At 40.0% G+C, this 16133-nt stretch overlaps 1 protein-coding gene across 3 annotated transcripts in view; it reads right to left on the reverse strand.

The window, feature by feature from the left end:
• ubr2 (ubiquitin protein ligase E3 component n-recognin 2) overlaps positions 1 to 15346 on the reverse strand; it is a 144402-nt gene extending 129056 nt beyond the window's left edge. For all 3 annotated transcript variants that reach the window (XM_072580703.1, XM_072580702.1, XM_072580701.1), the window contains exons 1-2: positions 15239 to 15346; positions 5542 to 5801 (exon numbers count right to left, since the gene is read on the reverse strand). In XM_072580703.1, the coding sequence (XP_072436804.1) occupies positions 5542 to 5801; positions 15239 to 15316 (338 nt within the window). In that variant the 5' untranslated portion in view covers positions 15317 to 15346. The remainder of the gene's footprint in view (positions 1 to 5541; positions 5802 to 15238) is intronic.
• Positions 15347 to 16133: the final 787 nt, after the last annotated feature.

Below are 16133 nucleotides of genomic sequence, written 5' to 3' on the forward strand. Positions count from 1 at the left end.
ACCTTCTATTACACGTAATTAGATTAGATTACTTACAGTGTGGAAACAGGCCCTTCGCCCTGCCGAAGCGTAACCCACCCATACCCCTACATCTACCCCTTACCTAACACTACGGGCAATTTAGCATGGCCAATTCACCTGACCTGCACATCTTTGGACTGTGGGAGGAACCCGGAGCACCCGGAGGAAACCCACGCAGACACTGGGAGAACGTGCAAACTCCACACAGTCGCCTGAAGCGGGAATTGAACCTGCATCTCTGGCGCTGTGAGGCAGCAGTGCTAATCACTGTGCCACCGTGCTGCCCACAATGGGGAACCATTGCAGCGTAACAGGAGACCAACGAGCCCAATCTGTCAGTTGTGTTTCTCTGACTCAGCAATTCAACGAACACCATGCAGCCAACTTCTCATTCTAATGCTATATATTATTCCTTTTCAACTAACAACCAAATTCCCTGTTAAATACTTGACTAAATTTACGTCTACTATACTCTCATGAAACACAGTTCATATCTTAACCATTTTCTGTATGAAAAAAATGGTTTCCTTTTGTCATCATAGATTCAAGGTAATTGGCAGAAGCAATGTAATTCTCCATTCTCCCACCTCTGTCAAGAATTTTTCCCCATCTACATGTCCAAGGCCCTTCACAATTTTGAATATCTCTGTATCAAATATCTTCTCAGATTTCTCTTCTTCAAAGAAGACAAACTGAAAATCTCTAAGCTATTCATCTAGTTGAAATTCTTGATAGGATTATTCGCATTAACTTTTTCTGCATTCTCCTCATGCCTTCACAAGTTTTTAAAAAGTGTAGCACCCAGCACTGGAAGCAATTACAGATGAGACCAAACTAGTGCCCTTATACCAAGTAAGCATGGTATTTATGTATTCTATGTCCCTATTAATAAAGCCAAGGTTATTCCAAAATTGATTAATCACTTTCTAAACTAACCCTGCCACATTCACTAACTTATTCAGAGACATGTTCAAGAACCTTTGCTTCGGCACTCTGCAGAATTGCAGAGATTGATAATCAGTTTACTGAGATCTATTATGACATACCTCTGAAGCAGTTGGGGACTTGAATATGTTCTGGCCCAAAGGTAGGGGCATACAACTATGCCTTTATAGCCCTCCCCAAACATTTTGCCCTTAACTATGTGATTCATGTATCTTAGCTTTCCACTAATTAATGTCATTGTGCCAGTGAAGGTACCCTGTATACTAAAAGCTGGAGCTGACCAGCCAAAAACCAAATGACAGAACCTTTTTGCTTACCTTATCATTTTTAGCACAAATTAAAGACTATTCAGAAGGTATCAAGAATGCATTTCAGTTATTTCTCACAAGGTTAAGTTTTGAACAGATTCACAAACACAATCCACTTTGGGATTTGGTAAGTGATAATTAACTGCAGTTCACACCATTGATCAGCAAAGCCTTAATTGTCATACAGACTACAATATAATTTCATGGCTAGTTTCACATACGAACATTGCATTATAACAATTTAGTAGTGAAACAATATCTTATCCATAAGCTCTGAAGCAACGATTAATTTTAAAATTTTGATTTCCTGCTAATTAGAGTTCGACAACCAACATGAGTAGCAAGCTCTTCAGAGACCATGAAAAAGGGTGTAAATTGGCCTTCCTGCCAAATTTCCTCTTACTCCACCTAAGCAAAAAGACAAGACTTGGAATTATGCAAGCATCTTTCAAAACACCTCACGTATAGGAAATTAATTAAGTATGCAAAATTAAGATTCTGATGAACAGAATGAGTCAAATGGCATTTCCTAAAGAGGAGTGTTGCCGAGGATACCAGGAGAATTTTGTTGTTTTCTGTATACTATACATCTTATTGTTTAACTACTTAGTTGAGTGGAACAAGCTTGTATTAAAAAAAAAACGTTGATCAACGCAGACATCTCCTGCAGAACTAGATAAGTTTGACTTACTATCTGCAATTCCAATGTGGAACTCAAACCTAAAAGCATCTAACTCAAAGATAAAAGGTGCGGCCAATGGGTCAGTATTCAATGTTACTGAAAGTCTGTATGAAATGATGAGACCCTCTTCAGAAAATTGCTGTGTTTTCAATCCAATGTATGAAGCTTTTATTTAAATTCTGATCAGTTACAAGACGGGAAAGAACTTGCATTGCACAAAGTACTACAAATGTCATGTTACACAACCAAATGCACTGGCATCAAATTTAATGCCACAGGAAAACAAAACCCAAGATTCACAACCTGCACTGTTTGCAATGAAAGCAAGATCCCTTCTAACATGTATCCCATAAAATGGAATTGTGCTGGCACTACTGTTCAGAAAACAGTATTTTTTATTTGAGCTTTGCGTGAGTTCTCTATTTATTAATATTTAACAACAGAAACTGAAGATGTAGATTCCTAACACAGTAGAAAATTAAGGCAATTTAAAGAGCGAGGGCAAAGAAAACAAAACAGAGTATGCTTCTTGCTTGTTCCTCTCTGTCACATGTTTCATCAGGCTGCCTGCAATGTATATTTGTCGTTCAATTTCTGCAGATTAATAAATTCAAAAAGGTTTTAAGTTGCGCAACTTTTTAAAATAAATGATATAATGAATTTCTGTAATTTAACTTTCTAACATTCATCCACTTTGATGATTAGATTCCCTACAGCATGGAAACAGGCCTTCAGCCCAAAAGGTCCACACCGACCCTCCGAAGAGTAACCCACCCAAACCCATTCCCCTACCCCGTATTTACCCCTGACTGCTGCACCTAACACTATGGGCAATTTAGCATGGCCAATTCACCAAACCTGTTTTTTTTCTTCAATTAGAATAAGTTAGCAAGTGAAAAAAATTCCAGTACAGCTTACTGATGCTCAGACATTTTAGAAATAATGTATGCCATACTTATACTCCATATTCTTAATTCAGCTTGGAGCAACACACCTCCAACTAAAAATGTCAAGTTCAGCTCAGAATTAAAAACTAAAGAGTGAAATGTTGCCAAAGGGATCAGTTCATTTCAATAAGTGAAAATTATATCACATCAGTAGCAATAAATTTGGAGAAAGACTTGTAAAGTTGCAATCAGCCAAGTCTTCACTCTGATGGAGGAAGAGGATGATCAGGTTTGACTGTCAAAGTGTTATGTCAACATTGGAATATCTGCCCAGCAAATAAACTCCGATGGGACATTTCTCTTTCTTTGGAGACTAACAAGGAGCAACTTTAGCAGAAAGATGCTCATTTCTACAATTGATGCACTGAGGAAACACCAACATAAATTGGGCAAGCAATGCAATTTGGGAATGGCTCCATCAGTGCTATCACTTTTGCCCTAGACTTGCTGTAGTGTTCCAGCAAGACTCGATTTAAGCTGGAGAAACAATACCTCATTTTCTGCTGAGACACTAAACGGACTCCAGAACATAACATTCAGTTCAACAATTTCAAGCCATGAACTGTCCTTCATTTTGATTACCTCCACTTTCCTTGGTCTCATTTCTTGTTTGCAAGAGTTTCTCTCAGCTGAATTGACATATTTTCTGCCATGATTAGAGTGGTGCTGGAAAAGCACAGCAGATCAGGCAGCATCCGAGGAGCAGGAAAATCGTCGCTTTGGGCAAAAGCACCTGCTGTGCTTTTCCACCACCACTCTAATTTTGATTCTAATCTCCAACATCTGCAGAACCCACTTCCGCCTATATTTTCTGCCATAAACACCTTCTTTCATGCCGTTCACACTTCTTTGCCTTTTGCTCTGAACACCTTCACAATTTGTTTCACTTATACCCCCAATCTCTTTTTCACAGCATAAAAGCAGTTTTCCAGCTCCCTTCAATTCAAAAGAACGTGATATACTCGAAATGTTAATTCAGTTTCTTTCTCCATACATGCTGCCAGAATACAGTTTCTTGAGCACTTTCTCCTTAAAATATACCTTCTCCATTCAGCTTATGACTGCCTTTCCTGAAATTTAATTATGTAGCTCAGTCATTATGTTGCAAGCTATTACCCCTGTAAACACCTTGGAATTTTTGAATTATAAACACCAATATAAACCATATAAACACCAATTGTGCTGCTGTTCTGCCGAGTTAAAATGAACAATGGAAATTTCAGAGACATACAACTCACCTGATCATCAGAACAAAACATTCACCAGCATTACTCTTGATTTATAAATTCTCTACTTTGTCTTCAAATATCTCAGTAGCTTTAGCATGCCAATAACATGTCATACTTTCATAAAATTTTAAACATAGTACAACATCCCATGGCATTACACAGCAGCAAATTCAAAGAAAATTTAATATTAAGTCACCTGAAGGGATACAGGAACAGGTAACTAGAAGTTTGATCAAAAAATGTAAAACTTCTGAGAAGTATTTCAAACTAACTTAAGAGAAACAGTGACAAAAAAAAACTTTTGAGAAGGAATTCCAAAGCTTTGAGCATTTGGAACTGAAGGCAAGCCACCAATGTTGTAGTGATTAAAAATCAGTCACGGTCAAAAGGCCAAAATAAGAAGAATTTTAAAAATCTTTCAGAGGGTATAGAGATGGAGGAGTCAGACTGCCAAATACCTCTGCGGCTCTGAAAATGTAGTTTTACATGTGTACAGTCCTGCTCCTTCAGAATAAATCTGTATTGGAGAGTTTTGAAGAACAATTTAAACAATGTGACTCGAGTTTTATGGACTGTCTTTTTTTTACATTCTCTCACTCATCTGCCCATCCTTCTTTCCTAATTTTCATTTTGTTTTCTGCATATTATTTAAATCTTATTAAATTAAAATCTATATCCTGGTTCACACTTCCTTAGTGAGGATTGTTTCAGCAGGAATTCTTCAATCATACTTGGTGAAGAGAGACTTGTTTCACAGACTAGGGGATGGCACGGTGACTCAATGGTCAGCACTGTTGCCTCACAGCGCCAGGGACCGGGTTCGATTCCACCCTTGGTGACTCACTGCTTAGAGTTTGCACATTTTCCCCGTGACTATGTGGGTTAGCTCTGGGTGCTCCAGTTTCCTTCCACAGTCCAAAGGTTAAGTGGACTGGCTGTGCTAAATTGCCCCACATTGTCTAGGGATATGCAGGCTAGATAGGCTAGCCATGGTAAAAGTTGGATTAGAGGAATAGAGTCGGGCTCTAGGCCTAGCTAGAATGTTCTTTAGAGGGTCAGTATAGGTTTGATGGGCTGAATGGTCTCTTTCTGTGCTGTAGGGATACTATGATTCTGCCTGCTCTCAAACATACCGCAGTTTCCTTGAGGAGGATGCTGCATTTGCTCTGACAACTGGTGTCAAAATTCACCATTGAAAAGCCTACAAAAAAATCTGAGCAGCTGTGAGCATAGTGAACAGCAGGCACCTTTCCTTAACTGATCTTTGCCAATCTTCTGACCAAGCCAAAATATAAAACAATAATACTATGGTGTGATCCAATAACTTCTTTTATCATCAAACATTTGCCAACACAATAAACGTAACTAAGTCAGATTCAACAGCTCATAATGTGCTTGGATTTTTGTACCTGCATGAATAGGTAGGCTCTCCAATTTTGAAAACACGCCCACACAGCTGAGATGACTTATTTGCTTTTTCAAGTTTTGTTATTCCCACAGCAGGATCCTCTCCACACAGGTACCATTCCATTGGCCCCAACAGAATATGCTGCGCCAACATTTCTTCATTAAGTGGATTAGGGTTAGAGCCTCTACAGTAAATCTTTGGTACGCAATCGGCAAGATGCTGGTACACATCTCTGGTCAAATCTGTTGTTTGAAGCCAGTTCTAAGAAAGATGACAATCGCACACATTAATATCTATAGCAAGACACTAATATTTAAAACATATATACATACATTAAATTGTAATGTGTGAAATTGGCTCTTAGCAATTTCATTAGTTGGTGCAGCAAGCTAGGTATATCAGGCATAAAAGGTCAAATATTCATTGCAAACTTCACATTAGTTACATTTTTCTGAGGCAATCAACCAAATTTTGTCAAGCATGATCGATAGTGCAGGAAGCCAAAGTTCATGGCTGCAATCAGAATAGCAAACTAGATCATAGATTGCATTTGTCTCATTTGTGGTCTGTTAAGTCCTTGAAGCATCCTTCCAAGTTGAATGTGCAATACTAATCATACACTTGTTCAACACAGGTGGTGGTCACTTGGTCTTGCACCAAAGCACGAATCCAAATCCAAGGAGGTTATTGTGATATTAAAGAATTAATTTGGTCTGCTCACCTGCAGGAAATTGGATGTCCTGACGCAAGGTTGGTTGCCTCTAATTGAAAGATAGATTGCAGAAATTTACATCATCATCTCCTACATTTACATGGCTATTTCCTTGCCATGGAGAGCAATTTACATTGTCATCATCTCCTATTCAGAAATCAATAAGAACATTAGAGTTGTAATTCTGACAACTACCTGTAGTTAAAAAAAACAATTCACACCAGATCTGGACATTAAGGGATGATTTGCATTACACTGTTTCTGGAGATGATGTGGTCACTGCATAGTGTCTTGAGTGGCACATGACTTTGAGGGAATGACTGGGGTTGTCTTGTGGGCATTACGGTCTGTGATGTAAATATTTTGTATGAAGGAAGGGCTGTTTTCCTTGTTCACAGAACGTCTTTGGACATGCTTCATGAGCATGGCGAAGCATGTTCAAGGTTTCTCCAAAGTTTGTATTGTACTGCACTTAATAATTTTGCTTATTCACAAAAGTTGGCATTTGCAGTTACATCAAGTGTGCAAGAACCTCAGGAAAAAGAACAGGACAGCTATGACAAGTCAACAAAGAATATTTGTGTAGTACATTTCTTGTTAATCCAGAAATGTCATGGTGCTGCTGCCAATTTACAAACTGTAAATTTTTTTAAAATAGCAAAAATTAATTGCATACCTACTGATCAAAATGTAAAAGCTGACCAACACACACAAACAAAAGAACCCAATGAATAAATTTCAACTATAGAGCTTAGAAGGATGAGAGGGGATCTAACTGAAACTTACAGAATACTGATGGACTTGGACAGAGTGGATGTTGGGAAGATCTTTCTGTTGGTAGGACAGACCAGGACCCGAGGGCAAAGCCTTAGAGTAAGGAGAACAGAAAGAAGGAGAAACTTCTTCAGCCAGAGAGTGGCAAATCTCTGGAATTCACTGTCACAGAAGGCTGGTGGAGGCCTGGTCACTGAGTATATTTAAGATGGATATAGATAGTTTTTTTTATGGTAAAGGGGATGAAGGGTTACGGGGAGAAAGCGGGAAAATAGGGTTGAGAAACTTATCAGCTATGACTGAATGGCAGAACAGACTCGATGGGTTGAGTGGCCTAATTTCTGCTCCTATGTCTTATGGTCCAAGTGCCTCCATAGCACTATATTCAATGTCAGCATTTATTATCTGCTCAATTTCCACAAGGCATTTGACTTAATAAGGTACCATATCACAAGTAGGGTAGCTGATGAGCTCAGTTGGCTGGACGGCTGGTTTGCAATGCATACTTGAGTCATTTTCTGGTTGCAAGATGGAATGAATTGGGCGTGCGCACAGGGATCAGTGCTGGGACGTCAACATTTTATTAATTTATGGACATAACTGAGATGAAGGGATCAAACGTGTGGTTTATAAATTTGCTGACAATTCAAATGAAAGTAGAAACTAAGTTGTCAAGAGGACAATCACATCCCTCTGTAGCATCCTTCAGAGACTGGACGAACATGTGGGAGAGTTACAAAATTATCCATTTTGGCAGGATGAATTGAAAAAGCAAATAATCAATATGGTAAGACACTGCAATGCAGAATAATGCATGCTATGTAGCTACAAGTAGTGAGGAAAGCTGGTGGAATGTTACTTTTTATTGCAAGCTGACTTGAAGACAAAATTACAAAGTTGTGTTTTAATTATGCAAGGCATGAGTGAGACCACTAACTATCGTGTATGGCATTGCTCCCTTTATTTAAGGGAGGATGTAAATACGTTGGAAGCAGTTGAGAGGATTTACTCAACTAATACCTGGAATAGGCAGGTTGCCTTATGAGCAATGATTAGGCAGGCTGGACGAGGTTCAAGTTTAGAAGAATAAGAGGTGGACTTAATTGAAACATACACGTTCCTTCAAGGGTCTTGACCAGTGCTTAAGGAAATGTACCCTTTCCTGGGAAAATTTAAAATTCGGGTTGACCAGTTTAAGACAAAGAAAAAGAAAGACACTCTCTCAGAATTGGGAGTCTTTGGAACTCTCCTTGACAATGCAATGGAAATAGTCTTTGAATATTTTTATGGCAGGAGAAGATAGATTCTCTATAAGTAAGGGCATGCAAGGCTACTGGGGATGGAGCATTTAGATTATTCATGATCTCATCGAACAGCACAGCATACTTGAGGGACCAAGTGACAGGCTCCAAAATCACAAGTTCCTATGGACCAGGAATGGGGCTTGAATCAACTGTTTCATTCAGGCAAAAGACGTTATCAGTGATCCATGTCCACACCTGGAGACATCCACTGGGACCTTACTTTAATGCAATCCATGGGTCCACATTCTGAGACTGCTTTATAGCTGATTGTACATTACATTAAGATTATTCCAAAAATGCCAAACCAATAGACAGAGTAATAATAGCCAGGGCGGCATGGTGGGTCAGTGGTTAGCGCTGCTGCCTCACAGCGCCAGGGCCCCAGGTTCGATTCCAGCCTTGGGCGACTGTCTGTGTGGAGTTTGCACATTCTCCTCATGTCTGCATGGGTTTCCTCCGGGTGATCCGGTTTCCTCCCACAGTCCAAACATGTGCAAGTCAGGTGAATTGGCTATGCTAAATTGCCCGTAGTGTTAGGCAAGGGGTAAATGGAGGGGTATGGGTGGGTTGCGCTTCGGCGGGGCGGTGTGGACTTGTTGGGCCGAAGGGCCTGTTTCCACACTGTAAGTAATCTAATCTAATCTAAAAAAAAGACTAGCATCCAGCTCATTGTAATACTGGACAAGTCTGATCACAGAGTGAGATCCGCCTTGATAGACCAAATTTTGTTTTTCTTTACCAAGGAGCTCAGTCACTGAACATATACACAAGGTCACCAACATGCTTTTACCAAGACCATAAAAGTTTACCACCACTAGTGAAAAGCATAAATTATATTACACTAGACAAGAAATATTGGAATGATATTATAAAAAATTCATCTCTTTCATCACAACAGTACCATTATAGACATTTAAACCTCACTGAAGAGTAATCCTATTCTCTATGCCTCCAAGTCGGTACAATTACAACATTTCAAAGACATTTGGATATGAATGGTTTAGACAGAAATAGGGTAAATGCAGGCAAATGGAACTAGTTCAGTTTAGGAAATCTGGTCGACATGGGCGAGTTGGAACATAGGGTCTGTTTCTGTACTGTGTGACTCTATCCAACTCCTAAACATGTTTCTCCAGTTCTCTTGATCTTTAAATCAAAGGAAGAATTGATTCAGCAAGCTCCTTTCTTTATGAAATAATGCCAATATTTATAATTACCTTCTTTGGTCTACATAACGATTTTCATGCTTTGAAAAACATTTCTCTTTTATGACCCAGTTCATATGGTTTAGCAACAATTGTTGCATGGACATCCGTGTACGCTTGACCAAAATTTGTACAGAGAAAACAGGTGCCCTAATTTGTCACATGGCTGCTAGCTCATTGATTAGTTCCAAATCATTTGTAGAGTATATATACTTCTGCAATTCTCAGGTATTGTGAATGCTGTCCAGAAACACCTATCTGGTTTCCACCTTCCAGTGCTGATTTGGGACCTGCTTCCTTACCTTGTGATGAAAGTTATGGTGCTGGGCTAGACATGCCAAAGCTATTTTGTATGAGAGATGGTGAAAGGTGGAAGTATGATCTCACAGAGATGAAAGTTGGTAATATCAGTCATGAGTAACACATGGGAGTTTGTAAAACAGCACAAGGTTGAAGAAAATACTTTAGGTGCAAAACTTCTCGGTAAAGCTGAGTGAGCAGCCAGAGATAGAAATTCAGTGAGAAACTCTTTGGTATATCCAAATTGACGATTCTGGTCTGCTTGAGGTTCAAACCTGCTTAGGCAGTTTTAATATAGATACATTTACAACTAGCCAGCAATGTGAAAAATTCCTACATATGTTCTGTACACAAAGCAAGGCAAATCAAAACTAGTCGATTACTGACCAGTCGATCTACTCTCAATGATCAGCAAGATTATGGAGGGGGTTGTTGACAGAGTGATGCTATCAAGTGGGACTTACTCAGCAATAACCTACCACCAAAGTGTCCTCTATGCTATGCAATTGCCAAAAACATTCACATGGACTTTGGGTTCCAAGAGATAATCCCATGCAGGGATCTGAGGTCTGTGTTCCAGACGACCGAAAAATCGAAAAAAAACATAGCTGTTTGCTAATGCTCAATTTTAGTTCCACCAGGGCCACTAAGTTCCTGATCTTCCTTCATCATTCATCGAAGCATGGACAAAAGACCTGACTCTAACTCTAGAAGGGAAGTTACAATGATTGCCGTTGACATCAGGCAGCAGTTGACCAAGTTTGGTGAAGGCCAACGATATCAGATATATGGGTGCACCACCACCTCCAACTTCTTCTTGAAACCACACACTATTCAGACTCAGACATATAATTGTTGTTCCGTTACCATCTCTGGGTCTAAACTCTGCAATTCCCTATGGAATAGCATTTGATATGTACCAACACTCAAAGGCTCAAGCTGTTTAAGAATACAACTCATCACCACTTTCTCAAGTTTAATTAGCCATCCATCTCCCATGACAAAATGAATAAATTTGATTTAAAGGGTTGTGAAGAATTAAGCCCACATACATAATTGGCCAAGTGCAAAAAGTGACGAGATTTTTAATTTCACTGAGGAGTCCCATGCAAATGATGAAATCTAAAGAACATCCAACGTAAATGTAAATTAGTGGCGAGGTAGTCACACAGGATTAGGAGTCAAGCCATTGCTTAAAATTAGAGACAAATGAATCGAAAAAGTTCTGTAAGTGAAATCACATTACGAAGACAGTGAGAAATGACATGGCCAACTGTATCAGTACAGTCAAAAGGAACAAAACTTTCATAGTAATACAAATGGGTGTTGCTGAATTGACTCAATATTGTGGACTAAGTGAAAGTTGGACTGCAAGAATTCAAACAAAAAGGTTAGGTTACATCAATGATCTCAAGAGACATTTGAGAACAGGTTCAGGTTCAGACATACTCCTCACTTTGTTCTGCAGTCAGGCCAGGTTCCAATCTGGGTCTGACATCAGAATTCATACATATTATTGCAATACAGGTTTTTGAACAGAAACGTCAGCTTGGCTCATAATTAACACACATCAGATTCAGCTGATTATAGATCCGAACTCCTCTCCACAGTTTGAGAACATTACTTAAGCTGAAAATGACAGGTTTATTTGAAATAGTAGGCCTGATGAGACACCTGAATACCAAGCATACTGAACTCACAGAGCTATTAGCCATTTCACCTTCACTTTTGAGAATAAAACTAGAACATACAGTGAGCCTTAGAAACTGTGTCTAAGGTCCTCAGTAGATTTGAAAGATTTCTCACGGCCTCATGAAATCAGAGATTTAATCTGAAGAAAGGTCTACTGCTTGCCTCAGGACATGGCTGCCTAAGTCTTAAAAAACTTAGCAGTCCAAGCTGAAACTCGTCATCCTTCATGACTGTAGGTTACAGCTATTCTGCCTTTGGAATGCCTATACTTGGTAATTTGCAAACCAAATTACAGCAGGCCTAAATTTAATCACAAACACTATACAAACAACCTCTGGAGAAACTACATTTTATTACAATTAGGCCTAAGGCACCAGCTTTTAATATGTACTTGAATTTCCACCTGACTATTTTTGTAGGTTTTCCATGCAGATTTTCAAATATCCCCCTCAAAATGGTTTTGATGAGACAGTTATGTGATGGGTAATAACGGACATTTCAGGAAACAATTTTTGAGTATAAATTCTGAGAAAAGTGCCCAAGTTGTTTTGGATTCCTTCACATGCATAATTGAAACCAGCCATTCTGTTGTTGCTGCTACTCCACTGACTTTCCAACTACTTCTCACAGCCTGTGACCAACAATACCCCAATCCTAGGAGCCCCAAATTCCTGAAAGTCCCCTATCTATCATCTGTTATTCCTGGAAGCTCCAATCTTCTCATTCATTAAATCCATCCCATATAGATAGCCCCACACCCCTTAACGACTGACCCCAAGGACAGGGAGCAATGCACTGTCAGAGACACTGTTCCTCAGATGACACCTCAAACTCGATTCTGTATGCTCTTCCATGTTTTAGACAAGTTTCCCCAAGGCTGTATTCAGGTGCAGTGAATTTCTCCCTAGCTGTTGGCTAACAATAATGAAAAAGTGTGCAGCTGAAACAACATTCAAGAAGCCTGACAGTATCCAGGACAAAGCAGCACGACATCCATAAACTTTCACTTCTTTTACTACTGATGCTTAGCAGCAGCAGAGTTGTAGGGTCAACACAGAAACAGACCTTCCAATCAAATTCATCCATGTTGACCAAGTTTCCCAAACTAAACTCGTCCCATTTGCCTGGGTTTGGCCCATATCTTTCTAATCCTTTCCTGCTCATGTACCTGTCCAAATATCTTTTAAACATTGTAATGGGCCTCCAGATACTACTGCCTCTGGCAGTTCATTCAACATACAACAGCATCTACAAGCTACAAGATACGCAACAGAATATCATGAAGGCTCCTTAGCCAGCACTTTCCAAACCCATGGCCACTGTTAGGAGCACAAGGGCCGCGGTTACATGGGAACTCTGTCACCTGCATTCCCTTCAATGTTGCTTCCCATCCTGACTTGGAGTGTTCTGGTTACAAAGAGAGATTGGATAGACTGGGGTTGTTTTCCTTGGAGCAAAAGAGACTGAGGGGGGACTGAGATACATAAAATTATGAGGGGCATAGACAGGGTAGACTTGATCTCTTGTTGGACAGGTGGGAGATGAGGAAGCACAGATTTAAGCTAAGGGGCAGGGGGTTTAGAAGGGACATGGAGAAAATATTTTCACATAGAAGGTGGTGCGAAACTGTAACAGACTGCCTGTAAGGGTGGTAGAGGTAGAAACCCCTAAACATTTAAGTAGTATTTAGATGCACATTTGTGATGCCAAGGCATACAAGGCTATGGCAATAGTGAGGACCGTAGATGCTGGAAAGTCAAAGTCAATAAAATGTGTAGCTGGAAAAAGCACAGTAGATCAAGCAGCATCAAAGGAGTAAGAGAGTCTATGTTTGTGCAGGACCCTTCATCAAAGTTAGGAAGGAAGGCTGAGAAATAAGTAACAGTATGGGCGTGAGTCTGGGGTAAAGGTAGGTTGAATTGCAATAGTTAACGGGGTAAGGGGGAGGTGTGGTGGTAGGTCTTGCATCTCTTGTGGTCGCAGGGAAAGGTGCCAGGTGTGGAAGAGAAGTTGGTGGGGAGTGTGGACTTCTAGAGGGAGTCACGGAAGGAATGGTCCTGACGGAAAGAAGATGGGATGAGGAATGAAATAACCTTTTGGTGGTGGCGTCAGACTGCAGGTTTGCAGGTCTGAGAAAGCAAGGCCCTGAGGTGGGGCAGGGTTGACTGTAGTGAGAGAAGATGGCAGCAAGCGTGGGGCAGAGGATACATCGGGAGAACCATTTCTGGAGGCTTTGAAAGTGCTGTAGGTCGGGGTTGTCACGGTCTATGGGCCAACTGCTGAAAAATGGGATGAAAATATTTAGGTTTTTATTTTTGATCTGTGCAGATTGATGAGCAAAGGACCTTTCTCTGCCTGCACACCCTTACAGCTCTAAATTATCATCGTTTCAGTGTCACTGGATTTAAATCCTGGAATTCTGTGCCTAACAGTATTTTGGGAACATCTACACAAAACAAACAAGAAAGCATCTCTTCAGTCCGCTAAGTTAACAACACAAATGGACCTTCAAATCTAAAACCAGTGACGGGAGGGAGAAATAAAAACGATCATCTTCAGGTTTCGTACAGAACCGTATAAGAGCTTGCCCTTTCACCTGATCGGTGGGACACCAAGGGCAACCTGGGATAAATACGAAGTACTGCTCTTGCTAGCAACACCCACTTCCTTAAAAAAAACCTTGACCACCATCACTAAATCACTTCATCTGGTTCAGGGATTCAGTGCTGTGTGCATCTGACAATCATGTTTCCTTCGTGCAATACTTCAAAAATTGTCCACAGCATGCTTTGACATCCTGAGGTTATTTTTCTTTGAGGTGGCACTACTTATGTAGTTGGCAGGTTAGCACCGTTTCCTGACCAACATTTATCCTTCAACTAATTGAATCAAATTGACTATTTTACCCACTCACAAATATAAGAAATCAAAATATTTATAAAGCACTTCTAGCCTGGTCATATGAAGTCTTTCATTTGTGAAATGTTTTATTGTTGGGGAAAATCACACCCCTGAAACACCTTTTATGTAATATAGACAGATTAAATATCTTGGCACATCCACAAGGCTTTAAATCCTCTTCAAATGGCAATATAAAACTTACCTGAATGAAAAGAAACACTCCACAATTGAAACATTTATGTGTAATGGTAACAGACCCAACTTGTACACTACCAAATGGCTATATCTGAGACATCTGGAGTGTGGCCAATTAACATTTAACGGCCAATATTTCATCATGAACATTTTAACTGCTAAGACTCGTTTCTAATCGCCAGTTGGCTTCTCTGAATCCGGATTCAGGATAATTAATTATTAGCCATATCTCATGACAGTGGATGTCAAAGAATTTGTTTCTGATGAGATTGTAACTTCACATCAACAGCAGGAAGTGCTCAGTCCGCTAAGTTAACAACACAAATGGACCTTCAAATCTAAAACCAGTGACGGGAGGGAGAAATAAAAACGATCATCTTCGGGTTTCGTACAGAACCGTATAAGAGCTTGTCCTTTCACCTGATCGGTGGGACACCATGTCTCAGCAGTTCGGAGGACACCACCGCAGGCCTGGGAGAGGTCTTTACAGAGCAACCACCTCACGGTTTGAGAAAGACAAACTGCTGCCTGAGCGGAGAACAAACCAGACTGAGCAACGCTTCCCAACACTATTTGTTAGCAAAAGATTAACACAGGGTACATTGCATTTCATACCAAGGCGATGTCCTTCGCCGAACAGTCCATTAAAAACTTCGGGATGGCCGGAACCTCTTCCGACTCCGTGGCCGCCATCTTGGATTTCTAGGCCTAAGAAAGGAGCAGGTCTCCAACCGGAAATGATCGTCACCAAGGCCAAACATCCGCTCTCCTTAGGCATGGGCTCACCAGTGGATTGTAATTTCAACACCAACCATCAGACAAACTGAGTTTGTTTGTTATTTAAAAGTTTTTGCAAAGGTTTTAACTGCTAAAAGAGTTAACTTGTTGACCAATTTATATGTGACTAAATTAATTTCTGCACCCCCCCCAAAAAAAGTAGGATGTGAACACAAAAGCAAAGTACTGCAAATTCTGGAAATCTGAACTAAAAACAGACAATACCAGCCTGTTGACCCTGAAAGGTGGCTTTCCACAAATGCTAGAAATCTAGACTCAAAATAGAAAATGCTCTCATATTCACCCGAAAGATCCCTCCACAGATGCTGCGTCTTGTTTAGAGTATTTCCAGAATTTTCTGTTGATATTATCTTGATTAGATGATCTTTTTATAATCATCTTTCTTATAGTTGTCCTGTTTTTGTTTGATCCTGAATAAAATGTGCACATTATTCCACTGACTATTCAGGAATGTCAAAACATAAGCCAAAACCTATGTCAGCTGATCTTACCTTCAGTGTTCTAAATTCTGAGGATGCCACTGATCTGAAAATGTAAACTCTGCTTTCTCTCCACATATGCTGCCAGACCCCTAGGTTTCTCCAGTATTTTCTATTTTTGTTTCATATTTCCAGCATCCACAGTTTGTTTTGTTATATTAACTTTAGTGTTATTGCATTACCAAAGCAAAAAGGTCACGAATTCCCTAAATCCTAACTTTAATGCAACAGTA

Source organism: Chiloscyllium punctatum, chromosome 11 (assembly GCF_047496795.1).
Source record: "Chiloscyllium punctatum isolate Juve2018m chromosome 11, sChiPun1.3, whole genome shotgun sequence".
NCBI classification, from domain to species: Eukaryota; Metazoa; Chordata; class Chondrichthyes; order Orectolobiformes; family Hemiscylliidae; genus Chiloscyllium; species Chiloscyllium punctatum.